General features: G+C 32.5%; 1 protein-coding gene across 1 annotated transcript in view; it reads left to right on the top strand.

The window, feature by feature from the left end:
* Positions 1-25,261, top strand: part of SYCP2 (synaptonemal complex protein 2) — a 58,985-nt gene extending 33,724 nt beyond the window's left edge. The window contains exons 23-42 of the mRNA XM_073793145.1: positions 5,305-5,432; positions 6,225-6,261; positions 8,419-8,489; positions 8,590-8,647; positions 9,127-9,182; positions 9,599-9,656; positions 10,175-10,343; positions 12,279-12,316; positions 12,789-12,953; positions 14,216-14,411; positions 15,650-15,849; positions 19,746-19,836; positions 20,096-20,248; positions 20,813-20,940; positions 22,075-22,169; positions 22,262-22,361; positions 22,988-23,046; positions 23,191-23,269; positions 23,375-23,431; positions 24,449-25,261. Of these exons, the coding sequence (XP_073649246.1) occupies positions 5,305-5,432; positions 6,225-6,261; positions 8,419-8,489; positions 8,590-8,647; positions 9,127-9,182; positions 9,599-9,656; positions 10,175-10,343; positions 12,279-12,316; positions 12,789-12,953; positions 14,216-14,411; positions 15,650-15,849; positions 19,746-19,836; positions 20,096-20,248; positions 20,813-20,940; positions 22,075-22,169; positions 22,262-22,361; positions 22,988-23,046; positions 23,191-23,269; positions 23,375-23,431; positions 24,449-24,523 (2,013 nt within the window). The 3' untranslated portion in view covers positions 24,524-25,261. The remainder of the gene's footprint in view (positions 1-5,304; positions 5,433-6,224; positions 6,262-8,418; positions 8,490-8,589; positions 8,648-9,126; positions 9,183-9,598; positions 9,657-10,174; positions 10,344-12,278; positions 12,317-12,788; positions 12,954-14,215; positions 14,412-15,649; positions 15,850-19,745; positions 19,837-20,095; positions 20,249-20,812; positions 20,941-22,074; positions 22,170-22,261; positions 22,362-22,987; positions 23,047-23,190; positions 23,270-23,374; positions 23,432-24,448) is intronic.
* Positions 25,262-26,824: the final 1,563 nt, after the last annotated feature.

Here is a 26,824-nt window from a genome sequence, read left to right as displayed (position 1 = left end):
AACTGCCTGTGCCTCTCTTATGGTGCTTACCTTTCTTTTTTAATAAATGGTTATTTTGTGTGGTCTTTCCCCCCGTTTTAACCTATTAGAGTGTAAAGACTGTGTTTTATGCAACGTTTGTTTTCCTGCATGGCCTAGCACAGCTTTGCACGTAGTAGCATCTGAAACATTTCTTGGATTATTGCCTTAAAGTTTGACGAGGTTTTTCAAGAAAGTATGTAAGTGGGGTGGAGGAGACTTATCTTCTATTGTAAATGTTGCTTGTCCTCATTGCAGACTCCACTTCTTCAAATTAATCATCTGTAGAACATCTCCAGGAGAGTTTTAGCTAGTTTGCACCATACTTTGAGACTGAAAGTTTACTTTTTGTAGCAGTTAAAGTTATAAATCTTTTCTTTGGTCATTGCTACCAAGATTCAGATTAAGAAAATTTTCTAATCAGAATACATTTCCACTGCCAGTAATGCAATCGGTTTTGCACTATGCCTTAAAAGATCCAGGTTGTACAGGCCTTCATTTATCTTCCAGAGTGTTACTAATACCTGGGTGGCCAAATTTCTAGAGTCAGTGTAAAATGTTCATATATTGGAGCATCTTAGTGTGCAAGTGAAATACTTAATAGCCAATTTTGCAGTTGTTGTATATAATTAGATATTATTTCATTTGTCTTGACCAGGCTACTCTTTATTTTGTTTTTAACCTGCAATTCCCTTTTTCTGCCTCATTTGGCTACTTTCCTTTTTAACCAGATCCTTTTGGGTCACTTTCTTCTTGATTCTCAGTACGCTATTCTCTCTTCTTTCTAGTCTTAGCTGCTATTTAGTTCCTTCAGACCCAGTGGAAGTAAGTTTCTTTTTGTCTGAATGCTGATCTGTCCTTCAATTTTAATTTTAAACTGTTTTCTTTGGAATTTAGAATCATTCCACAGAATTTTTCTGATCTAGTCATTTTTTTCCTGGGAGCACAGAAACTTGATCTTTTCTAAGCTGTGCTTTTTTTTTTTAAATCAACTTCCCGTTTTCAGAAGTTCTCTTTGCTCTTTCATAGCGTCACTCTCTTTATTACTGTGCAGCATTTCCTGCCACTCTCATTCATGGGTGACTCTCCTCTAAGGTAGTCATCTGTCTGATCATGTCTTTCTATTCACTGGATAAACCCAGAGAAATAGAACCTCTGTAGTTCAGAGGTACAGATTTCCCACATTGGCTCTAATTATGTCAGAGTTCTTAATAATATTATATTATTATACACTGTTTTAGGGGAGGTTTGTTTTTGCTACATTTTTATCAAGGCAGGTATACCCTGTCTTCTGGTAATCTCAAGAAGGGATAGTAAGTAATAACTTATTATCTATTATATATAAAAGCATGTGAACTTAAAAATGGTTAAAATAATAAATTTTATGTCATGTTATGTTTATATTATATTTTACCATAATTTAAAAAACCCATATGCATGATGCTCAGAAAAAAAATAAAACTAAAAGCAAGAGAACTCATATCTTTAGTAAGAGTGTTCAAGTTTTCTTTTAACCAGATAATCTAAAATTATGCAGATAATATTCCTACTTCGTAGTCTTTCCATTAAAAAATTAATAGAATTTTTTAGAGCAGTTTCAGGTATACAGCTATACAAAGAGTTCCCATATACCCCTTCACTCCACCCCAGTTTCCCCTATCATTAACATCTTACGCTAGTAGATTTGTTACAAATGATGAGCCAGTACTGAAACATTATTAACTCAAGTCCATAGTTTACATTATAGTTCACTCTTTGTGTTGTGTATTCCATGTTTTTTTGACAGATGTATAACAACAGATATTGACCCTTAGAGTATCATGCATAATAGTTTCACTGCCCCAAAATTCCCCTGTGCTCCACCCCTCCCTTGTTTCCTCCCTCCTCCGCCAAACTGCAGGCAATCACTGATCTTTTTACTGTCTCCATAATTTTGCCTTTTCCAGAATGCCAGAGTTGGAATCATATAGTATGTCATCTTTTCAGATTAGTTTCTTTCACTTAGCAATATGCATTGAATGTTCCTCCGTGTGTTTTTATGGTTTGATAGCTCTTTTTTTTTTTTTTTTTTTAATGCTGAATCCATTGTATGGACGTACCAAGATTTGTTTATCCACTTACCTGTTGAAGGACATCTTGGTTGCTTCCGTGTTTTGACAATTACGAATAATGCTTCTATAAACATTCGTGTGCAGGTTTTGTGTGGACATAAACTTTAAACTCAGTTGGGAAAATACCAAGGAGCATGATTGCTGGGTCATATGGTAAGAGTATGTTTAGCTTTGTAAGAAACTGCCTGTCTTCCAAAAGTGGAAAAAATGGCTGTACCATTTTTGCATTTCATCAGCAATGAGTAAGAGAGTTCCTGTTGATCTACATCCTTGCCAGTATTCGATATTGTCAATGTTTTGGATTTTAGCCATTCTTACAGGTGCTTGGTGGTATCTCGTTGTTTTAATTTGCAGTTCCCTAATGACATGATGTTGAGCATCTTTTCATATTTTTATTTACCATCTGTATATCTTCTTTGGTGAGTTGTCTCTTCAGATCTTTTGCCCAATTTTAATTGGGTTGCTTCCTAATTGGTGAGTTTTAACAGTTCTTTGTGTACTTTAGATACAAGTTCTTTATTAGGTATGTATTTTACAAATATTTTCTCCCAATCTGTGGTCTGTCTTTTCATTCTCTAAACAGTGCTTTTTGCAGAGCAGACATATTTAATTTTAATGAAGTCCTACTTATCAGTTTTTTCTCTCATGGATTGTGCTTTTGGTGTAGTACCTAAAAAGGTATTCCAAACCCAAGGTCACCTAGATTTTCTCCTGTTTCTCCTATGTTGTCTTCTAGGAGTTTTATAGCTTGCACTTTACATTCAGGTCTGTTATCCCTTTTGAGTTAATTTTCATGAAGGGTATAAAGTCTGTGTCTAGATTCTTTTTTTTGGCATGGTATGTTCCAGCACCATTTGTTGAAAAGACTAACTTTCCTCCACTGTACTGCCTTTTGTTCCTTTGTCAAAGATCAGCTAATTGTATTTATGTGGGCCTCTTTCTGGGCTCTCTGTTTTTTCCATTATTCTATTTGTCTGTTCCTTCACCAATACCACACTATATTGTATTCAATGTCTTTTCAGTAAGTCTTAAAGTAGGGTCAATCCTCAGACTTTGTTCTTCTCTGCTGATATTGTGTTGGCTACTCAGGGTCTTTTGCTTCTCCTTGTAAATTTTAGAATCATTTTGTCGATAACCACAAAATATCTTGCTGGGACTTTGATTGAGATTACATTGAATTTATAGATCAAGTTGGAAAGAACTGACATCTTGACAATATTGAGCTTCTTAAAATACACGAACATGGAATATCTCCATTTATTTATTTAAAAAATTTTTTATTTTATATTGGAGTATAGTTGATTAACAGTGTGTTAGTTTCAGGTGTACAGAAAAGTGATTCAGTTTTACATATACATATATCTGTTCTCCATTTTTTTTTAGATAGTCTTTGATTTTTCATCAGTCATGTTTCCTCGTATAGATCTTGTACATGTTTTGTTAGATTTATACCTAAATATCTCATTTTGGGGGGTGCTAATATAAGTGGAATGTAATTTCACATTCCAGTTGTTCATTACTGGTTTATAAGAAAGTGACTGACTTTTGTATATAAACCTTGTATCCTTCAATTGTGCTATAATTGTTCTTTAGCTCCAAGGATATTTTTGTTGATTTTTTTGAGGTTTTCTACATAGACAGTGATGTCATCTGTAAACAAAGACAGTTTTATTTCTTTCTTCCCAATATGTATGTAGTGTATTTCCTTTTCTTGTCTTACGGCATTAGTAAGACTTCTAGAATGATGTTGAATAGGAGTGGTGAGAGCAGACATCCTTTCCTCGTTTCTGATATTAGTGGTAGTATCTAGTTTCTCTCCATTAATTTATAATGTTAGCCGTAGTTTTTTTTTTTAGATGTTCTTTATCAAGGTGAGGATATTCTTCTCCATTCCTAGTTTTCTGAGAATTGTTATTGTGAATGGGTATTGGATTTCATCAAATGCTTTTGTGCATCTACTGATATGATCATATGATTTTTCTTCCTTAGCCTGGATTTTATTTATTTATTTATTTATTTTATTTTTCGCTGTGTTGGGTCTTCGTTTCTGTGCGAGGGCTTTCTCTAGTTGCAGCGAGCAGGGGCCACTCCTCATCGCAGTGCACGGGCTCTCACTGTCGCAGCCTCTCTTGTTGCGGAGCACAAGCTTCAGACGTGCAGGCTCAGACTCTCAACCACTGTGCCACCAGGGAAGCCCAACCTGGATTATATTAGTTGATTTTCAGATGTTGAATCAACATTGCATACCTGGAATTCCACTTGGTTGTGGGTACATAATTCTTTTTATATGTTATTGTATTCAATTTGCTAAATTTTTTGTTGAGGATTTTTGCATCTATGTTTATAAGAAATATTAGTCTACAGCTTTCCTTTCTTGTAATTCCTTTGATTTTGGTATTAGGATATATTGGTTTCATACAGTGAGTTAGGAGGTACTCCCTCTGCTTCTGTCTTCTGAAAGGTTGTGAAAAGTTGTATAATTCTTCCTTAAATGTTTGATAAAACTCAACAGTGAACCCATCTGGGCCTGTTGCTTTCTGTTTTGGCAGGTATTAATTATTGTTTCAATTTCTTTAATAGATTAGGCCTATTCACATGATTTATTTCTCCCTGTGTGAGTTTTAGTAGAATTTATCTTTCAAGGAATTGGTCCATTTACCAATTTTCAAGGAATTGAAATTCCTTTCAATTCCTTTCAAGGAATTGGTTATCAAATTCATGAGCATAGAGTTGTTCATAATATTTTTTTATTATCCTTGTGATTTATCCATGTGATCCATAGTGATAGCCTCTCATTTCTAATACTGGTAATTTCTGTATTTTTTCTTAATGAACTTGGCTAGAGGCTTATCAATTTTATTGATCTTTTCAAAGAACCAACTTTTGGTTTCCTTCAGTTTTTTATGATTTTTTCCCCCATGGATAGAAACTTTTTTTAATAGCTGCAAAGCACTCTGCACATTTCTATATGTTAAAAGACTTTTCCTAAGTTGTTGTAATGCCTAACAAGGTGCAAACTTATTAAGTTTTTTAAAAAAAAAATTTCTGACCCCTTTTATTTCTCTTTGTAGTTATTTATAGAACCAGATTTTTTTCTTAAATTTTCTTTTCAGCCTTTTTTTTCCTTTGAAGGTTAACTTGGTAGAGTTTTTAAGTAGCTAACAAATTGTTTCAGAGAGAAAAGTCAAAAGGGAAAGGATTTACTGATGCAGCAGAATCTTTGATAAGCCAAATTAATAAGAGATACAAACCAAAGGATGGCATAAAGTCTACAAGAAAATTAAAGGAGTCTTTGATTGACAGGTATGTTCTTAAATTTAGAAATGAATATTTTTCTGAGAGATACAACTAAATTATTTTACCTAGTTTTAAGGTTAGTTTTAAACATATGTCCAAATAATGTAACTTTCCATTAGAAAACACAGGTACTTATTTACTTTTATAAATAGAATCTGTTTAAATTATATAGAAAGGGAACTACAATTGAAATTAGTCATTCTAGTATCTGATTACATTTTATAAAGTATCAAGAGCACCATATTGATACAGCATACCATTTCAGAAATAAATCTTTAGGATATAGACATTTTAGAAATGTTATTTATTGAGACTAGTGATGAGTAAGACTAAATATATTTACATATATTGCTTAATAAAATATGAAATTTAAATGACCTGAAATGAGTTATTTTGTATTGTATATATGTATTCCTTGTTTGCAGTCCTTCTGAAGATTTTCTTTTATTACAAAATGTTTCTTTATAGGCTTCCAGGTAGTTAATTCATGTTTAAGTTAATTCTGACTCTATATGGCATGAAAAAAATTACTCTCATGGCAGAACCATTCATTTAAATTGTCTGGCACCTCCTGCTGCATAAGTGATTCAACTTAGACTTAAGTTTTTTTGTTGCTGTTTACTGTGTGTGGAGTTGCAAAAATATCAGACTAGGACTGTCACATTTCAGTTACTTGTAGCATATTGAATGTAGACTTAGTGATCCAAATATGTTTTACCTTATATAATATGGATTTTATGAAAAACATTCTACTGACATTTAATTGCCTTTTTAATTTTGACAAAACCTTTTCTATAGTGGTTTTTCAAACAAATCTGATCTACAGCTCAGTAAGGTAAGTTTCATGTATTTAACTACACCAAATGTATAGTCAAACTCTATGATATTTGACTTTACAGTAAAATAGAATAGTAGTAGGATGGAAGTAGATTTAATGTTTTCAGCATATTGAAAAATGGATTAAACAACTGACCAGATGAGTGGCAAGTACTCAGAAAAGCCCCCTAAACTTCTGTTCTGCTTTTCAAAGAAAATGCTTCTTTTACATACATGTGTGATATTTTTACTTTTTGGTACATGATTCAGTACCATTTTTTTCCTAACTTATCCCATCTCTCTTGACAATAAGATCATCCTGAAGTCCATATTTTTGTTAAAAACATTTATTATTCATCCAGGTTTAAAATATCAGTTATCTTTGATTTATTCCTCACAGTTATCTCCAGTTAATTTCAAGTTTTGAGCTTTACCTTCTGTAAGTTCCTCTTGAGTTTTCCCTCTCCTGCCTGTGCCAACTCCTATTTTTTTGAGTTCTAATTTCTAATCCCTGGGTTATTATAATATCCTTCATGTAATTCTTTTTGTCTCTAGTATTTTCTCTGTGCCAATCCATTCATTACATTCAATACTAGCTTTATTACTTTCCAAAGCACACAGCTTCAATCATGTCATTCTCTTATTGAGAATCCTTCTTTGGTCTCTGTTGCTTTTTGTTTGTTTTTAACATCTTTATTGGAGTATAATTGCTTTAGAGTGGTGTGTTAGTTTCTGCTTTATAACAGAGTGAATCAGCTGTACGGATACATATATCCCCATATCTCCTCTCCTCCTTATTGAATTAAGTGGAGACTTAAGCTGGCTCCCTAGACCTCTTAAAAGTCTGTCTTATTTCCTAAAATTAGTTCCCTAGACATGTCTTATTTAGCTGAAACATAATAAATTGAGATTCCTTGAAGTGTCTTTCCTAAGTGTTTATTCTTTTTCTTCCCCCTTTGGAAAGAACTGCGAAGCGAGTCGCCAGGTTCTTTCACCCTCTTTTCTCCTTGTCAAAACTTTATTCCTCCTTGCAAGCCTTGCTTCAGAGTCTACCTTCTTTATGAAAACTTTCTAAGGTGCCCTAACTCAAAATCCAAATGGGCAAGAATTCTGAATCTGTGCAATAATGTCTTTGTACCTTTTTATTAACTTTGCAGTTCTTTTTTTCTCTCTTCTGTTTTCTACTAGAATGCAACTATTTAGAATCATCTTTGTATCCTATATAAGTAAGACCTTCGTATCTTCTTTAATATCTGCTCATTTTTGGATCTTCAGTAAAACTTAGCAAACACTGGCATGCAAAAGATGAATTGAGCAAATGTATCTAAACAATGGTAAAAATCATTTTGGAAAGAACAAGTCAGATCAGTGATTAGAGGAGTAAAATATTGAAGGATAAACTTTTTGGAATAATGTAAACTATTTTATTATAAAACAGCCAAAAGAAATAATAAAATTGAAGATGAATCACAACTAAAATGAATATTTTAGTTTTAATATTTCCAACTTCCAGATATTAAATTAGACTTCTAATTATTTCTGATCAGTAATCAATCATTCAGTGGTATTTGTGTACTAATTATAGTTAAATTACTTTAATAACGTAATTACACACTTAAGTATGTTAAAATTTTATTTAACTTTTCTGCCTACTTTTTGATCAGATTGAATATACTTTGAGCAGTGGGCTATAGGAATAAATGTACACACATCTTTCCCTAATAATACTAGTTGATTGATACAATTTTGTCTCTTTCACATGAGATTTTACATAAACCTAGCCTCTCCTGAAATTGTTCTATTTAACAGTTTAAAGCAAATGAGATACTGGGGGGAAAAAGTAGAAGCATGATTGTTTTGTGATCCTAGAATCACTAAATTCAGCTTGTAGAATACCAGTGAGGTCATTTACCTATGTACAGTAATGTCAATAAATATTAAAGATCTAAGGATCGTTTGTATTTGATTTGCAATACTTTCTATTATGTTCTCAGTTAACACTTAAGTCGTCAATATTTTTTAAAGTGTGGATGTTTATAAAGAAACTCACAAATGTGAAATTTATATTAATAGAAACACAACTAGATAATATATGAAAATTTAGTTGCTTCTGTTATTTGTTTGACAAGTGATGTACAAGTTTGAATGGTTTTATGTAAATTTCTTCTGTATTTAGGAAAAGGTTCAGAAAAAAAGTTATAGACAATTGAAGACTACTTTTGTTAATGTTACTGCTGAATGCCCATTGTAAGTAATTTTTCATAAATCTTAAAAGTTTTCTTCATATTTGAAGACAATAAATGTATTTGTTGTATAATGAAGTTAATATTTCTCTTCATTTTTACAGGAATGATGTTTACAATTTTAATTTGAATGGAGCTGATGAGCCTATTATAAAGCTTGGAGTAAGCCAGAAATCAGAATTTTGTATTTTGTACAAAATACTAAATTTTGTATTTAGTTATTCAGTATTTATTTTGTATTTACCATGCAGTTATTAGAGCATGTTTTCTAATTTCCATCCTCTTATAGATATGCTTTAAAATATTTTAACATATATTATTAAATTCTTCAAAATTTATTTGGTACCAACCTAGGTATTTTTGGTTTTCTTTCAAATCTTTTGGACTGAAGTAGAGAAAAATGAGTAACTGGGGCAACAAGAAATTCACTTTCTTTACTGATGCAACATATTTAATCTTATTTTGTTTTTAATATAGTTTATATTATTAGCTTTCTTCTTAAATATAAAAACATTTTAGTAAGATTAATTTTATTGTCACATCTTACATGAAGTTATAGAAACAAGATTTTTATGTTAATTTAATTGTTGTTTACCTTCTTTTAACACTAAAAATTTTTTTAATGCTTATTCAAAATATAGATCCAAGAATTTCAAACTACAGCTAGAGAAACCTGCGTGGATAGTTCAGTGACATTGTAGGTATTTTTATTATAATTAGATGGATCAGTTTAAAATACAGTTTTCTCAGTTGTTCTTTTTCTTAAATATTTCCTCCCAGTTTGACATTTTAACATATCAAAAGAGAGAATAAAAATGCTGTCATAACTACTATTATTCTATTATTTTAGCATTTACTTCTAAAATTGATTTGCAGATTCTGTACACTTAATATTAGTTGTAAGCTGAAAGGACTTAGTCTTTTCTAGTCTTTTCATCTAACCTTGTTACTTTATAATTAACTGAGGTCAGAGAGAATAAGTGACTTGGCCACATTTATATAGGGACGTAGTAAAAGAGTTAAGGCAGAAAACCCAGGTCTAACTGTCCAGTTGCATGCTACCTTAAAAAAACAAGTAATTAAGATTTAAATTAATGCATATTTTTGTTTAAGGTTAGGTTTAAGGAATCATGATGAACTTGAACCTTCTCTCAAAACAAAAGATAAAAGAGTAAGTTATAATATCGTAATGTGTCTATTAAAATCAGTATTTCTTCTACTAATTTTTCAATGCCAAAGATTATCTCAGAACTGAAAAACAAAAATATTTGGATCACTTTTTTTTTTTTTTTTACTCTGGAGATTATCCATGTTCCTATTTTGACTTTTCCTATAGTGTCTGAGCTATTTGTAATCATCTAGTAATAGAAAATATGACAACCTTAGTTACTCTCTTCAATGGTATTAGGTTTTGTCTCTATGAAGTAAGCTGTTTTGATTTAACTTTTAATTAACAGCAACATTGACAGCAAAATATAAATCTCAACCTCTGATCTGGGTTTCTGAGTGATTTTATTGGGTAGGTCCTTAATGCCAGATAGATGATTTAGTGTGCTAAAAAAATGAGAAGTTAGTTTTTCTAGTTTTTTGGTGGGTTTTTTAATTTTTTGGTTTAACTTCCTTTGTATGACATATAATAAGCCAGATTCCTTCATCTATTACAAGGATTGTGTTTTTTTGTTTTTATAGACTGTAACTAATCACAAAAAGAAAAATCTCTTTAGTGATAGTGACACAGAATACAAATGTGATGACAGCAAGACCGATATTAGCTGGCTAAGAGAACCAAAATCAAAACCACAGCTAATAGACTACAGCAGAAATAAAAATGTGAAGAAACATAAAAGTGGGAAATCAAGTAAGAAATCACTTTTTAGAGAAATCTGTAAATGATTTTACCGTTTCAACTGTATGAAATACTTTGTTGGTTGATAAATGTGTTTTTGTTATGTAGATAGTGTTTATAATTACATACTGTTTTGAATAGGAAAAAAAGTATGAAAGTAAATACACCAAAATGCTACAGCGGTTTTTATTATTTTTGGTAATATGGTTATATTTAAATTTCTTTTTTATTGGAATCTTTAGGGACACAAAATATGGTTTATCATAATCTTTGGTTCATGACACACTCTCATCATTTCTCTACTCATGGCCTACTATTCAGTTATTTAGCTAATTACAGTGAGTAATGTATTAAGTACTTATGAACCCAGCACTGTAAACAAAATCAAAGCTTGGACAACACCCCACTCTCTGCTTTTTAGGAATTCATATAGATGCAATAAAAATTTATTGAAAGGAAAACAATTTTCTTACAGAAATATTTTTGCCAAAATCTTTTATAAAATGTTTTCCCAGCATAAGTCTTCTGCTTCTTGAAGTAGCTGGACAAGAAGAGTTTGAGGTATGCATTTTTGGCTAGACATAATGGCCATTTTCATAGCTTAGATAAATTTTAGTGTTTACTAAACCACAGAGATTTTATATATTCCATTTTTAAAAGAAGGTAACATAACTCTGAGCTTTTATATTTGTTTTAAGGAATCAGTTTTTATTTTCTTTCAGGATAAAAATAATTGTTAGTGACCTGTGGGAGTTGGGGGAGGGAACGATGGCTTAAAAAGAAGTAAAAATAGAGGAAATAGGAAATGAACTTTGGCGTGTGTTTAGAAATGAGGCTGAATCTTGAAAACAGATGAGAGTTCAATCATATACATGAGGAAGAGAAGTAATAGGATTATCATATATATAAGAGACAGTAGGAAATAGCATAGTGTACTTAGGAAGTGCAGTATCAGGGTAGTTGGAATGTAGATCAGACTTGTGGCAAAATGTTGAAAAATGTGGCTGGGTCTAGTCACACTGTGTGGACTTTGAAGCAGTGTGTTATAAGCCAAGGAGAAACATGATAAGATTCACATACTCTCAGGGACCTTATAGTCTAGTAGGAAGATGTATAAGTAAAGACATTTATGACATGGGAAGTTATTAAAGGTTAGAATACTGAAGTCAGTAAATACTCTTGAAATAGAACACTTCTGAGTGAATTGTTTTGTTTTTACGGTTGAATGACAGCCAATATGTACGAGCTGGTTTATTGCCAGGAAGACCTTGGATAATCCCAATTCATTATTATTTCCTTGGCTGGGATAAGCCCAGTTCTTAGGCTTCAGTGAATATTTAGAAAGAGGAAATTGTCCTGGAAATGCAAAAAAGGGAATAGGGACTGAAGCAACTCTTAATAATATGGGTAAATCTTAGAAACATAATGATGGGTGAAAAATAAACCAAATCATAGAATATTTCATATAATGTGATACTGTTTTACAAAGTTCATTATATTGTCTAGGGATATATATCTGTGAAGTAAAACTTCAAGTGACTAAGAAACAGATTTCAGGATAGCGATGACCTTTTGGCAGAGGGGATATGGAGGATCGTGTAAGAGGGAGTACACAAAGTAGATTCAGTATTATTCATAATCTGGTTCTTAGTGGAATGGTAGATTCATGAGTGTAACTTTATAATGTATGTTACATATTGTATGTTTAAAAGTGTATACTATAAAATAAAGGAGAATGGAAATTGGTAATTCATGTTGTACCAAACTATACTGTACAATTTATCAATGTCAGTTTAGTCTTATCTTGAAACTTAAAATTTTGAATGAATTTAAAGGTATATTCTTATTGTTTTTATGATTTTAACTTACATGCAGAAGTATTCTAACAAATTTTAATGGCAGTTCTTATCTATTTGAAAAATTTAACCTTATTTTCTTGAATTGCAGGACCATCTTTGGAAAGGGGACAGCCAAGATCTAAAATGGTAAAACCAGGAAGTCTGTGTTCAAACATCCCTTTAAAATTATTTTTCTCCTTGTAATGAAAAAATATCATTTGTCCCCTAATTTTATCCTTGTTATCAGTTCCTTGTTTTCTATAATTGTTCCAAGCTTTGCACACTTACTTCTACCTTCTGCCTTTTTGAATCACGTTGACTTGTTTTAAGTCTATTTTATTCTGTGGTTGTAGGTATTTTTGGTATCTTTTCCTTTCTCTCTCTCTTACTTTAGTTATGTAATATATATCAGGCCTCACAGAGCTTTAATGATAAGGATAAAAAGGTGATAAAGATATATTTGAAATGGAAAGATAAAATCCAGTCATTTTAAAAGTATTAATCAGGAATCTTTTTATTCCTACAAATATACAGATCTTGTCACAGTGCCAATTTTGTAGCAAATAGCTTGTATCTCAAAATATTGATCTAATATATTCAGGAATTTTTCTCCTAAAAGACACCCAACAAAAACATCACCAAAAAGGTAGATGAGACAGTTCCAGAGGGGAGAATGAGACTTCCACGACGAGCCGCAGAAACCAAAAAAAATTATAAAGATCTCTCAAATTCAGAATCAGAGAGTGAACAAGAATTTTCACATTCATTTAAAGAGATAGTAAAGGTAAATAGATACAATTCAGATTAATAGTTTCTAAAAGCCTTTTAAAATATTAAATATAGAATATATTTTTGTAAGAATGTCAGATTTATCTTGTCACTTCTTTTTATATGAGAAAACTTATATAACAATTCTAAAAATTGATCCTTAGGCAATATAATGTTAAAATTTATAATAAGTTGGCATTATTGTTACAAAAGAGATGTTTGACTCTAGTAAAATTATAACTTCAATATCTTTGAATTAGAGAAGTACTTGGTCTTTCCAAAATTATGCTTCAAGAAACTACAGACTGTTGGGAAGCTGTGGATCTTTTTCTTGAATGAAAGCAAAAATATTGGATCTGAGGTTCTTTCCATACCCTGCCCCACCTCTGTTCACCCCTGACTTCTAGAGAGATGAAGGAACTTACCCAAGGTCACACAGCTAGGAAAAGGTTAAAAAAAAAAAAAAAGATTTGAACTCAAAAGAGTCTGGCAGGTCTCTGATCATTACACTGTTCTCATTTTATTACTATTATTTTTTGTTCTTTTTTGTTTTGTTTTTTGTTTTTTTGTTCTCATTTTAAATCATTAAACCTCCATCACCCTCTGTTATCTCTTACCTGGAAGAACTTAAGGACTTCATAACTTACCTCCACATTTTCTTATCGCTTCCTACTTTAATTTACTATGGAAATAATTAGGTAAATCTTACCAAGCCACCTCTCATCTTACCTTCTTCAAAGGAAAACCCTGAAAATCTCCAAATAGACATTCAAAACACCGAAATACCTTTCCAAGCTTATTTTCTCACTTCCCCAGTATATACACAGAACTGTACCAGTCAAATAGAATAACCTGTGACTGCCAAACAAGAGCTGTGCTTCTCGCTACCTTTGCTCATATCAGTCGTCCTCCATACTCTCAGTATGTTCCCTTGCCATCTTCTTTTACAAACTCCTGAGCATGTTGAGTACCATGAAATCGGGGAATTCCTTCTGGTTTCCCTAAACTGGAAATCATCTTTTTTGAACCGTCATAGCATTTTATTTGTATCTATTAGGATATTTATTATAGTCTATAATATTTTCCTGTGAATTTGTCATATGCTTTCTTGTGTATTAGAAGGTCTTTCACTACTCATGTTGAGGCCCCTGTTATGCCTGTATGTAGTGATACAAGGCATTTAATAAATAATTCAATGTAATTTAATTAAATTGTTTTATGTGTCCAAGTATAAGTTATTTGTATTCGAGTATAATTGAAAGATATCAATACATTTAGGAGAAGATCCATTCCAGACGCAAAACCATGAAACTGCCAAAGAAACAGCAGAATCCCTTCACTGCCGAAACACAAGAGGATGTATCAAAAGAATGGAAAAACTCACCTCTACTGAAAGATACTATAAGAGATAATAACCTTGATCTATCTCCTGTAACTTTATCTGGGAGTCCGTCATCTATAGAAGTAATGAGATGTCAGTATCATTTTTTTCTTTTAGTTGAATGTTCAGTAACTTTCTTTTATAACTAATTATGTGAAAATACAATTTGAAGACTAATTTTGAGGGATATGTTTTAAGATTTTCAGTAGTCAAAACTTCATTTTTAAACTAGTTAATGCTAGTAACTTGGTCTTTGCTAAGTAGACTTGGGAACAATATTACTATGACACTGAAGTTTTACATGTTAGGAAGTTAAAGACCAAATGCTTCAATATAGAAAATATTTAATGTATACTTAAAAATTATAATGTGAAAGCTTGAATAAATACTTATGTTTTTAGCTCAAAATATATTTAATAAGAGGGAAATAATGATGGGGATTTCTATTTTCTCATTTTTACATTTCATTGACAAAATTCTCCAAGGAATATCATGGTCAATCTTTGGAGCTGTAGTGGATTATCTTCATAAACAACTGAAGTTTTGCTTTTATTTAAAAATAATTGGGAAAGAGAAAATTTATTCTTTGGAGCTCTGGCATATGTATATATTTTTCTAGTATAGAAACTATAAGAATAAGTTTCTACTTTTAGTATATTTTTCATTTCCCTTTATGGCTATTTTAAAGCATTTCTAAGTGTCTGTCATTTTAGCTAAAATTCAAGACCATTCAACACCAGTTAATGTACATTTCCTCTAAAGTAGCTACTTTGTTCTTTTCTAGAATATTTTCATAATGCTTGGGACCACTGTCATCTCAGATAAGCACACACTTAGAAGACAGATGCACATGCCCTGATTTGATTTGAAAACTGTCTGAGAATTCATTTATACTAAGACTTATTTCAGCCATGAATTTTCTCATCTATATATAAAGGATGTAGACCAGATGATTTCCCAAGCCATTTCTAACCATAAAATTCTGTGACTTTAATATATATCAGTACTGCTGTCAAAATTACTCAAGATAATAGGTTGATCATTATAGTGCAGCCCATACTACAGATATTTGTGTTTGAAAATGTTTTGAAAGTTCTTATAGTTACAATTTTGTTTTAAATTGAGACATTAATATTATTCAAAGTCTTATAAAAATATTTTACACTTAATTTTATCTTGATTTATTGAACATTTATCCTTTCTAAATACAGCTAAGATTTGAGGATTTGATAAATTACTGTATTTTTTAGAATTTAATAATACTATTTCTAAAGATGTCAGTGATTAACACCTGCCATCTCTTTTTGTTTGTGTTTTGTGAGGCAATATAGGTATAGAGAAAATAACAGAAAGGGATTTTTCTCAGGACTATGGCTGTATAACAAAATCAGTATCACCTTATCCAAAAATTTCATCACCTGAATCCTTAAACAGTGGAGATGGAAGTCCAGTAAAGTCACCCAAGAACAGTGAGAAGAATTTACTATGTACAAGAGAAAGTTGCTCACCAATTCCACGATCATTCTTTTTGGTAAGGAAATAATGTATATATATATTTTCCTTTATTAGATATACCTGAAGGGAGTAAATCATTTGCCTCTAATCTTAATCAAATGTACAGTGCTTGTCTATTTAAGGTTTTGAGTTTGGTCTGGGGGAGAGAAGGAACCTACCAATAAGTAAAACAGCCTCAGTGAACTAACAGACTGATACACACAGGAGAAAGATGTAGTGGTATGAGAAGTACAGAGTACTGATAAGAATTCTGTGATAGGAACAGTCACTTCCAAAGAGGTACTGCTTATTTGTCTACATGTCAGAACTACATTTCCTAGATTGGAACAGGCTTATTCCTGCAACACAGGCGCTTCTTTCCGGTTTCACCATAACTCGAAGTCTGTAACCTTTTAGTTACTAAATCACAAGTTGGCAAAGCAAACTGACAAAGAATATAGTTGAAAACAGTATGACTATAGCATTTGCTTTACAGATTTGTAAAGGAACTTTAATAGTTAAATGGCATGAATATTAACGTAATGGTATATTGAAAAAGTCTTTATTCTGCCGCTCATTTATCATATGTACCATTTCTTATTAATAAAATACACACATATGCTCAAAAGTCTTTTAAAAAGGTATTAGAGAAAGGAATCAATTATGGGTCAAAGTGAGGGAGTGTAGATAAAAATATAATGTCTATGAGGAGTAGTTTGTAGTTTGAATTCTGCTTTTTTTTTTTTTTTAAGTTGTTTGTACTTTGGTACCAGTTTACAAAACCCACCTCACCTCCTTGGCTTGGGCTGTATAGAAGGCTTAATTTGGAGAATTTTGAAGTAGTGATAAAGCTACAGAACTGATTGCCAAACAGAATCTTATATGAAACCTTCAGTGTGCCAAACATAAAAATAAAAATGCAGTTATGCTATTTAAAGCAGATGGGTCTAAACTGTCGCCTACACACCTCCCTCCCTCTCTGATAACCCCCCAAAAGCACCTTTGCAAGACTCTTAATTTCTGCAGACCACAATTTGAAACCATTTCCCACTAGACCATCATCCCATGGTCCTTTCTCAGTATTGCTCTATCATCCCTCCTTTCCTTGAATCCTTTCTCCCTTTAGTATCCCATCTTGCAAATCTCAACACCTTAGGTCATCCCCACCCACCTACTTTGATGCTATCTGTGCTAGATGGAATTTTAATTGTAACATATTTATTGGCTGGACATTTACAGGAGACACTGTGTTTCCCATTTACTGTTGACTCTTAATTAGGTATTGGAAATTTGCTATATAAATTAGTTGTACCAGCTTACACTCTCCAACAATGCTATGTGATAGTGCCCATTTTTCTACAGTTTTTTGCCCATCTGATGAGTGTAAAGTGTGTCTGACTTTAATTTGCATTTTTCAGATTAACAGCATCAGTGAGTATTTTCATATTTTTTGGCCACTTTGTAAATTGTGTTTTTTCTAATTTTTAAATTGCATAGTTTGATTTTTCCTATAAATTTGTAGGAGTTCTTACTATATTCTGGAGATTAATTCTTTATTGGTTATATACATTGCAGACGTTCTTTTTCTAGTATGTAGCGGTCTTTCACTTAGTTAAATCAAAATGTGATGTAATGAAATTTACCAATCTTTTGTTCTTCAAGAAATCCTTCCCTCAGTTATTGTCATAAAAATATTTTCCTTTCTTGTACAAATGTTAGTTTTAACTTTGAGGTTTTCCATCTTCCTAGGCTTCCTCTTTGCATATGGCTAGTGAATTAGTGCAACATCATGCATTGGATACCCCTCCTTTCTCCATCATTTGTGATGCCAGTCTGGTCACAGCCTTGGCAACCACATGGGTCAGCTGTTTGGCCAGTAGAATATAGAACAGTGCCTATCTTCGAGCTAATACAACATTGCTTCAATTAGTGTAGTTTTATGCTTACAGGGGTTTCACCACCCCCATCCTCACCCTCATCTCATTCTGCTTCTAAATTCTCTTGGCCCTATACTTGTCCAATAAAATTTGTGTAAGGGAAGAATTGCCATTTCCCAGTATCGTTACTGAGATTTCTCATCGACATATTTCATTTTTCTACTTTTTGGTCTTATTTCCAACAAAGTTGTGTCAAATCTTCCACAAAGAAAGTTGTACTTCTGCAGTGTTTTATGGGCCTTTTTCTTTACTGTATGTAAAAAAAAAAAAACTTTAAAACAATTGTTTTCTGGATTTTTAACTTTTTGCTTTTGTGTAGAAACACTATTGATTTTTATATGTCCCCACACCCTTGGCAAATTCTCTCATAATTGCCTGCCTAGATTCTCTTGTATTTTGAATATAGATAATCATAAACTGTTTTTTATGGTAATTTTTGCATTTTCTCTTCCAGTCCTTATACTGCATGGTCTTTTCATTTTTAAGGTTACTATGACCTGTAGAGCAGTGCTAAATAGATACCATGCTAGCATGCATGCTTATCGATAGTTTTTGGTAGATACTTGTTATCAGATTAAAGTTCTAATTGTTTAAGTGCCTTTTTTTCAGTTATGAATGGGTGTTGAGTTTTAGTAGGGAATGAGTTACTCCCTCAAAATTTAAGTAGTTTGGTTTAATGTTGTTGTGTTTTTCTTACTTTAGTTTTCTAACTTCCTTTGGGTTTCTGTGTGTCTTGTTCATTCATAGCCCAGTTAAGAATAATACTATTGTGAATAGAAACAATATAAATTCTGTGGTACAGTTGGCCCTCCATATCCATCGGTTCCACACCTGTGGACTCAACCAACTGTGGATCACTATTTTATATATGGGACGGTAGCATCAGTGGATTTTGATATTTGTAAGGGTCCTGGAACCGAATTGGCCCCGCAGATACTGAGGGAGGAGTGTACTTATACAGGAAATACAAAAATTGCAACAGCTATTCAGATGTAAGCAGTTACAGTTCAGAAAAAATTTATGGAAATTGAACCTCCACATATGAAAATCATATTTGAAGCAAAAGAGGGGTATATATGGTAGTGTATCTGTCAAGCTTTCCTTATACTAAGTTGGTTCTTATAAGAATCAGATTATGGGCCTTTAATAATAGTTATAATAATTTAGTATTTTTTAACGGTTATTATCTGAAAATGTGATGTTTAAAATATGTAGGATGGTTTGATCATAGAAAAGGAGTTGAAATTTTTAAAATGAGATGGTCTTAAATAGGCTATCACTGCTAAACCACTGACATATTTATAATTAGGACTTTCTGGTTTCATGATCATACAGGAATTTGGGTGAGCTTTTTTTCCACTATAAAAGTCCACCAATCCTTCAACAAAAATATTTTAATAACCTATAAAATACAGAATGTTAAGGTAGAATTTTACAGCTTGGAGTGGGCTGGGTTTTGACCTGGACCTAAGTGGATAGGTTGGTATATATACAGACTGACTGGAGAAGCAGCAGTAACCTAAGTACAGAAAGGCTACCGGAAGTGGACATGCATTTTCATAAAACAGGAAAAAGACTAATGTGACTGTAACAACAAACTTGTGTATTGAAACAGTAAGACATAAGGTTAGAGGACAAAGATATGGCTTAAAGATACGGCTTGAAAGAACTAGTTTAGACTTTTCTTTTCTATGGCTTCCCATTTCTTGACTCAAATAAAGAAATCAAAATCCTAATAAGGAATAACTGAAAAGTAGGAGTAGTTTAAAAAAGCCAGCTCAAAACTATTGCTGTAATTTAAGATTGAGGTTAACATAAGAATTTAGGTAAATGTATGGTAGTATGAGACATAAAAAGGTATAGAAACAAAACAATCTGAAAAAAAAGAATTGATAGCATTTGCAATTTACTGTCTTTAGAGTTTGAGAAAGATGGTCAAAGGTGAATCCAAGAGTAATTACAGAATATTTTTTCCTATTTCTGATATATACTTTAGGAAAGTCATTCAGCATCTCCATTATCCATGTCTAGTGAAGGAAGAGAGAAAATATGGTGTGGCATGTCCTATGACTCCACTCATGTATCAGGTTTGTAGTCAAAGACTTGCTTTTTAAAAAACGTGTTAATCACCAAAATACTGCTGTAAAATTTCATCTGAGGAAATTATATATTTTAAGTCAATTTAGTTAATGTTAAAATGAAAGTAAGTACAATAGAATTTAATGCACAGTTACCTAAAACTATACAGATAATGGAAACAAAGGCCTTTTTTATAAAAGCAAGTATATATTAGGTATTTGTAATTAAGATTGTAGCACTGTTAATTACTTTTTAACTGTTTCTAAGGCCCTACACAACATCTTAGTCGCAAACGAATGTACATAGAAGACAATCTAAGTAATCCTGGTGAAGCAGAATTGGAAGAAGAAGAAGAAAGAGCAAACTTGCTTCCCAAGAAAGTGTCTAAAGGAGAAGGTGCAGATCATCACACTTGGAAAGGTAGGTAGAGCAAATGCCTATGTCAAAATGCATTTATTTTTGAAAATGGTTTCTTAGATCTTGAGTGGTTCTACTCACAAAACAAATTCCTTTGTAAAGATAACTTTGTATAAATCCAAGAAGGATAATGCTTTATCACAAAGTTCACTTTACCTGAATAATGTTATAGTAAGGGTCTTTTTACTCATAAATCTCCCTTATCATTCTATCACTGATTACCACAGACAAGTTTTACTAGAGTATGAATTTACTGATAGATGAGTGTGTCACTAAATACTTGGGTTAATAATGTAGTAGTTAAGAACTAGTTTTTTTTAAAAATCAGTCCAAGTATGTTCTATTTTAATGTTACTGTTTCTGCCTTAATTCCCATGCTAGAAGGTTTTTTTAGTTAAGTCAAAATAATATTTTAAATGAAAAATATAGTCTGTCTTTGATTTTATAATCCTTAGATTACATATAGAATCTAAAAATAAGATAGATTTGTTCGCAGCCTCATGACAAATAATGCTGAATTTATAACAATGCATATCTTAATTTTGGCTGATTGTCTTCATTTTTTAGTGTCTGAAAGTTTATCTCCATTATCAACAAATGACTTTTGTATTCCTGGGGAGAACTGGGAAACTGAAATTTCAGGTATAGGGACGATGTGTGAGGAGTTCAATACAGAATTTAGGAGGAAAGTTCATGTGAGTTGTCATTCTTTAAATTATGATTTATATTTGCACCCAATAACATGACAATATGGCACACTTTCTACTAGACTGTCAGTTTGACCCTTTGGCAACAAAACACTTCTTCGTGAACTCACCTTTCCTCATGTATTGGAATGATTCCTAGGCGAAAAGCCTTATTATCTCATGAGCCCAGTTCCTTTTCTAAAATCTGTGCATTACTTGTATTCTTTCTTTTTCTATGGGTTCTCTTTGTCCTATTTTCCTTTTCAGTTTAACATTTTGAGTCTTCTGTGAATTTTCTTTTTTTTTTCTGAACGATTTTCTTTTCATGCCTAGTCTTTTTAATACATTCTTTAATCTCCACAGCAGTGACTGCTTGTTGAGGGTACTATATTAAAGTATAGAGGATGAGCAGCCTCAGAGAAATCCATTTCACTTTGTTTCACCAGTTCTGTACCTACATATCCTTAGTTACTGAGGTTCCAACGAGGTGATGTTTACAAAAACACTTTCTAAAATAATTTTTAATTATTATTGTTTTCTCCACCTATCTCTTTTTCTCACATGCCTATATTTAGAGTAGGCAGTTCTTTTTGCCCTCCTGTTAAGATATTTTTCTGCACAGGTTATCAGCCCTATCTCTTCTTTGCCTTTTTCATCTCTTCATGGGTAAAATCTGAAATTATTTAAGATTCTGTATATTTCTTTTGTTTTGATTTGATTTATCCAAGGTCAGTCTCATCTAAACAGAGAAGCCCTGATTCATATATTCTGTTACACATCTGTGACTAGCTGCGAATATATGTTTTTATGAAAAATGGTAATAAATAACTTTGAGTGTGGCTCTTATGCTGTGTTCCTGAAGAGAATTATAATCACTAGCATTTTTGTAAATGTAGAATGTCATGTACTTATGAAAATAATTACCAATTCCAACCCTCACTCAGAGCCTTCCTGGTGGAACTAGGCCCTGCTCTGAGCTTATTTATTAACACTTCAGTTGAGATCACTGAGTTTTTAATTTTTCACTTTTCTAAGTTCTTCTTAGGTATTTATATTTCATGGAAAAGGCTTTGGCCTTAATATAGTCTTGGTTAGATTATTATTTTGTAAAGATTTTTCAAGTTAAAAATGAGTATTTTTCAGATCCGCCACAAAATGATGGATTATTTTACTAAACAGTCTTGGAAAACGGCTCAACAACATATAAAAACAGTGGACCATCAGATTCAGGAGTATAGGTCTGTGCTAAAAATCCCTTCTGAGATATTCTAAGTGCTGTGCTATAAGTGCTATCATTAAAAAAAATAATCTCATTTTGTTTCTTTAATAGGATCAAAAAACTTGACAAATTCCAACTCATCATCATAGAGGAGCTGGAGAATTTTGAAAAAGATTCACAGTCTTTAAAAGATTTGGAGAAGGAATTTGTGGTTTGTGCTTTTAAGAGTTTAAAAATAATTTTAAAACCTCATTTTTAAAGAGCTACACTCAGGAAAACTTCTGTTAACCTTCTGCTTGTAGACCATACCATAAATGTTTTTGTTTTTTAGAACATAATTTAATCTTAGATTTTTAGTTAGTTAGTTTCATGTACATACATACACTAAAAATACAGACTTAAGTTTATGATGCGGGGGAGGGATAAATTGGGAATTTGGGATTAACAGATACACACTACTGTATATAAAATGGATTAACAACAAAGACCTATATAGCACAGGGAACTATATTCAATATCTTGTAAGAATCTGAAAAAAAAAAAAATATATATGTATGTATAACTGAATCACTTTGCTGTACATCTGAAACACTGTAAATCAACTATATTTCAGTAAATATATATATAAAGTTTATGATGAATACCTTCGATAATAAAGGAGAAAGTCTGAAAGAGTTTGCTTTCAATTTTTTTTTTAGCCGTACGAGTATAGGACATCTGCAATATTCTTAGCATATAGCCAAGTTTTTAAAATTAGGAATAATATATAGTAAATTCTGCTAAGTTTTAATTTTTAGTCGTAATTTACTATAATCAGTTTTGTATTTTGAAATTTAGGGCTTTTGGGAAAAGGTATTTCAGAAGTTCAGTGCCTATCATAAAAGTGAACAGCAGAGGTTAGTATGACATTCTTAATGATTAGAATCTATAACGTTAGATTTTATTATAATAGTTTAAAATTAAAATTATATATACTATATTATAGCAATTTAATTTGTTAACTAAAATACAAAGGTAACTTTCATTATTCTATTTGTTAGACTTCACCTTTTAAAAGCTTCATTGGAAAAGAATGTCTTCTACAACACTGATTATGAAGAAACTATTTTTACATCTGAGGTATAAATTTTATATTTTTATATATAATCTCAATATTAGTCTAACTTGTCTTTTTGCTGTGAAAATTTTATAGTAAATTTCATGGGGGAAATTATTTATTCACAGATGTGTTTGATGAAAGAAAACATGAAAATGCTGCAAGACAGACTTCTTAAGGAAATGGTAAATCAGCTATCTAGTTTGGGTTTTTCAAATGGAATGATCAGTCATGCTTTTATATATTTAAATGGGAAATTCTTCCACAGGTTTTTCTTCTGTCTTTTTAGATTGAGAGAAGCCAGTTTTAGCCCCACTGGGGTTTAGTTCTTTAAGTTTTTAAAATTAAAATGGGAGCAAATTTACAGTAGAAAAATAGGGGTGATTTAAATAATGAGTCTGTCTCCTAAGAAAAGATGGATTTAGAAATTTAAAAATAAGCTAGAAGCATGATTTCTTTGTATGCATCTAAGTACGATGCACTGCAACAGTCCTGATGTGTCTTCTGAAGTCCTGTGTCAGGCAGAACTACCCAGAAAGAACTATTGTCTACTTGGACAAGACTTCATTTCCTTAGATTTGGGGATTAAAGTAGCTGGCTTTCCAAAGGTCTAGTAGACCAGCAACTGCAGTCAGGGGTTGGGGAGGGGGGAAGGTGTCTAAAGGTACTTCTCCAAGTGAACATGCCTTTGGTGTTTTCTCAAAGGTGGAGGCATTTCTATATGTATTTTAGTACTAACCTTTGATACAGGATATTTTAATACACTTTTATTAAATTTTAATAGAACTAGTATGCTGATATATAGCAGAGGATCAGGATGTGTGGCTAAGCCAGTTCAGCTTAAAGCACATAAGCTAACTAACTAGACTGATTCTTGCTGAAGTTCTTCTCCAGACTATAGATTTAATATTTAAAGGAAGAAAGTAAAAAATAAATTTCATTGATTGATTTGGGGTTTAAAAGATGAGGTCTTCTCGCAACTGATCATCTAAATTCATCTAAATATATCTAAAATATCAGTAATAAGCACATAATTCTGTAGAGATCTAGGAATGGACCCTGGTGAACTGGATAGAATGAACACTGATACATAATCTTTATTCATAGTATCTAATATCTTGATTTTTTTTTTTACTGTTTTATTAGATTTTAAAGTTTCACTGTAAAACTACCAAAGTGTGATTTTTTTTTCTTGGCCATAGCAAGAAGAGCAGCTTCTTAATGTACGCAGAGGATTGATGTCATTATTCATGGCTCATGAAAGAAACAATGTGTGATGTCTAGTTGTTATCAACAAGTTTTATCCAGTTATTCCTTTGTGTGTATAGCTGGGGAATACCAGAGTAGCTCTACAAAGAAAATACATGTCACCCAGGCAAGAGTACCTTTGTAGGAACCTCTAAATTCAAAGAAATGTCCTCTAATGGATGAGAAAGAACCTACAGTCACTATAACATGACTCTTGAGACCCAAAGACTTTTGTCTGTACAATACTATTTTTTTTTAGAAAGCTTTGGGAAACCAATCAGTAAAAGAAATTGGCTTGTTTTTATAGTAATATTTGCATGAGACAAATATTGCCAAGTTAACTATACTCATAAACTAATAAACTAAAATTATCATATAAAATGTATTTTAAAAGTCTGAACTAAAGTATTATTAAAATTTACTAGTTCAGAATATACTACAAGTAATAAAAATTTAGTGATGCATAGAAGGGGGAGGAGTCTGATTTAAAATGCTTCCCTGAGTGTAAATCACTACTTTCAGCACACTGTTGGAGAGTATATTTATTCAGTTATGGCTCCATTGTATTAGAAGGCACTAACTAGCCTAAAATAGTTAACATGTCTGTCTAGAATTAAAATGGTATTAACTCGCAGCAGGCTGTTTTGACAAGTACTTTTTAAGCCCTAGTGTTCATTGTAATAATATATTTTGCTAGATTAATGTATAAAAATGAATATACATTTATTTGCTTTAATTATATAATAAAGTTGAAATAAATGCTGTCACTGGGATTTTATACAATTATTTTACTTTATAAGTAAGTCATTTTCCTGTTTTATGAACATTGGATCAAGCAAAATATCCTCCAATCAATCAGACATCTGAAGTGTACCACCACGCAGCCTCACTCACTGTCGCACTTAGCTGCTTCATGGTAGCAGAGTATTTGGATATTACCGATATTTAAATACAGTGGTACAGGCTGCTTAGTCTAGATAAGCAAAGGAAGACCCTTCACATCTTAGCTTTATCCCATTGCTAGCATCAGCTAAGATTTACTGATTGATTGATATGGTAGCAGGGATTCTATTAACTACTACTCAGGAGTTGAAACTCCATGTTGCCCTGTGAGACTTCTTTAGAATCAATCCCATCGTGACACACATCCTTGTTTGCCTCATCCTTGGCCAGACTTCCAAGACTCCTAAATAATACATTATACTAATTCCTATACTGTGCTGTATGTGTAATCCTACCCAGGTTCCTACTTCCTCCCAGCTCTTTAAACCGTTCTGCTGTGACCCTGTCATGACCATAGCTGTGCCCTGAATCTCAACTTCAAACATCATCACCCCAGCCCGCTTTCTAGAGTAGTCCCAGGCTGTTTACTCCACCACTCTTCTGCTATGCCTGTTTGTTAGTTACCCTTCTTGTCCGTCCTTCTTTCCTTACCGATTCTAGAGTCCTTAGTCCAAAATAAGTCTCTTGCCCTCTCTCCTCTCCTCAACTTTATCCACTAGTTCATACCCCTCATTCCACAACCTGAACATCACTTGAGAAGTATAATCAAGGTTTAAATTTATGACTACATATTTCTTTTTTTTTTTTTTTTTTTTTTTTTGCGGTACACGGGCCTCTCACTGTTGTGGCCTCTCCTGTTGCGGAGCGCAGGCTCAGCGGCCATGGCTCACAGGCCCAGCCGCTCCGCGGCATGTGGGATCTTCCCAGACCAGGGCACGAACCCGTGTCCCCTGCATCGGCAGGTGGACTCTCCACCACTGTGCCACCAGGGAAGCCCTATGACTACCTATTTCAAGTGGCTACACAGCATTGCTCAGTAATCCTTATTCTGCCCTGTTCAACTGCCTTCACCGTGTTTCCAGAGTATTACTGTATATCAGTACCTCCTTAATTCTTTACCTTTTAGGGGATGGACTTACCTCATACTTTCCTCATCTCTTCTCCCTAAAATCTAACATGTTACCTGCATCAATACTGGCATTTCTGATTTCTCACATGTTCCAGTGGCAGAATAGCCTCATTATTTCAGGACAATCTAATACCCCTGGCTAGTGCTCTGAATCCTGTTGTCTGACTTCTCTCTACTGGTGTGTATAGCCCACACTTATTTTTATTTATTTTTATTTTTTAAAAAGGACTTTGACAACAAGTTCCTCTTTAACTGCTGCCCTCCCTATGTAATTCTCTACTCACCCTCACACAGAACGTATCAAAAGAATTTTCGCGAGTTACTATCTCAACCCACTTCTTATTTGCCCCTTACCTACCTCCCCTCAGTCCAGCTTCTGTCCCTACAATTTCACTGAGACAGCTTTTATCAAAATCAC

This window comes from Tursiops truncatus, chromosome 15 (assembly GCF_011762595.2).
Source record: "Tursiops truncatus isolate mTurTru1 chromosome 15, mTurTru1.mat.Y, whole genome shotgun sequence".
NCBI classification, from domain to species: domain Eukaryota; kingdom Metazoa; phylum Chordata; class Mammalia; order Artiodactyla; family Delphinidae; genus Tursiops; species Tursiops truncatus.
The sequence above is the reverse complement of the archived record's forward strand: the minus strand, read 5'-3'. Positions and strand labels throughout refer to the sequence as shown.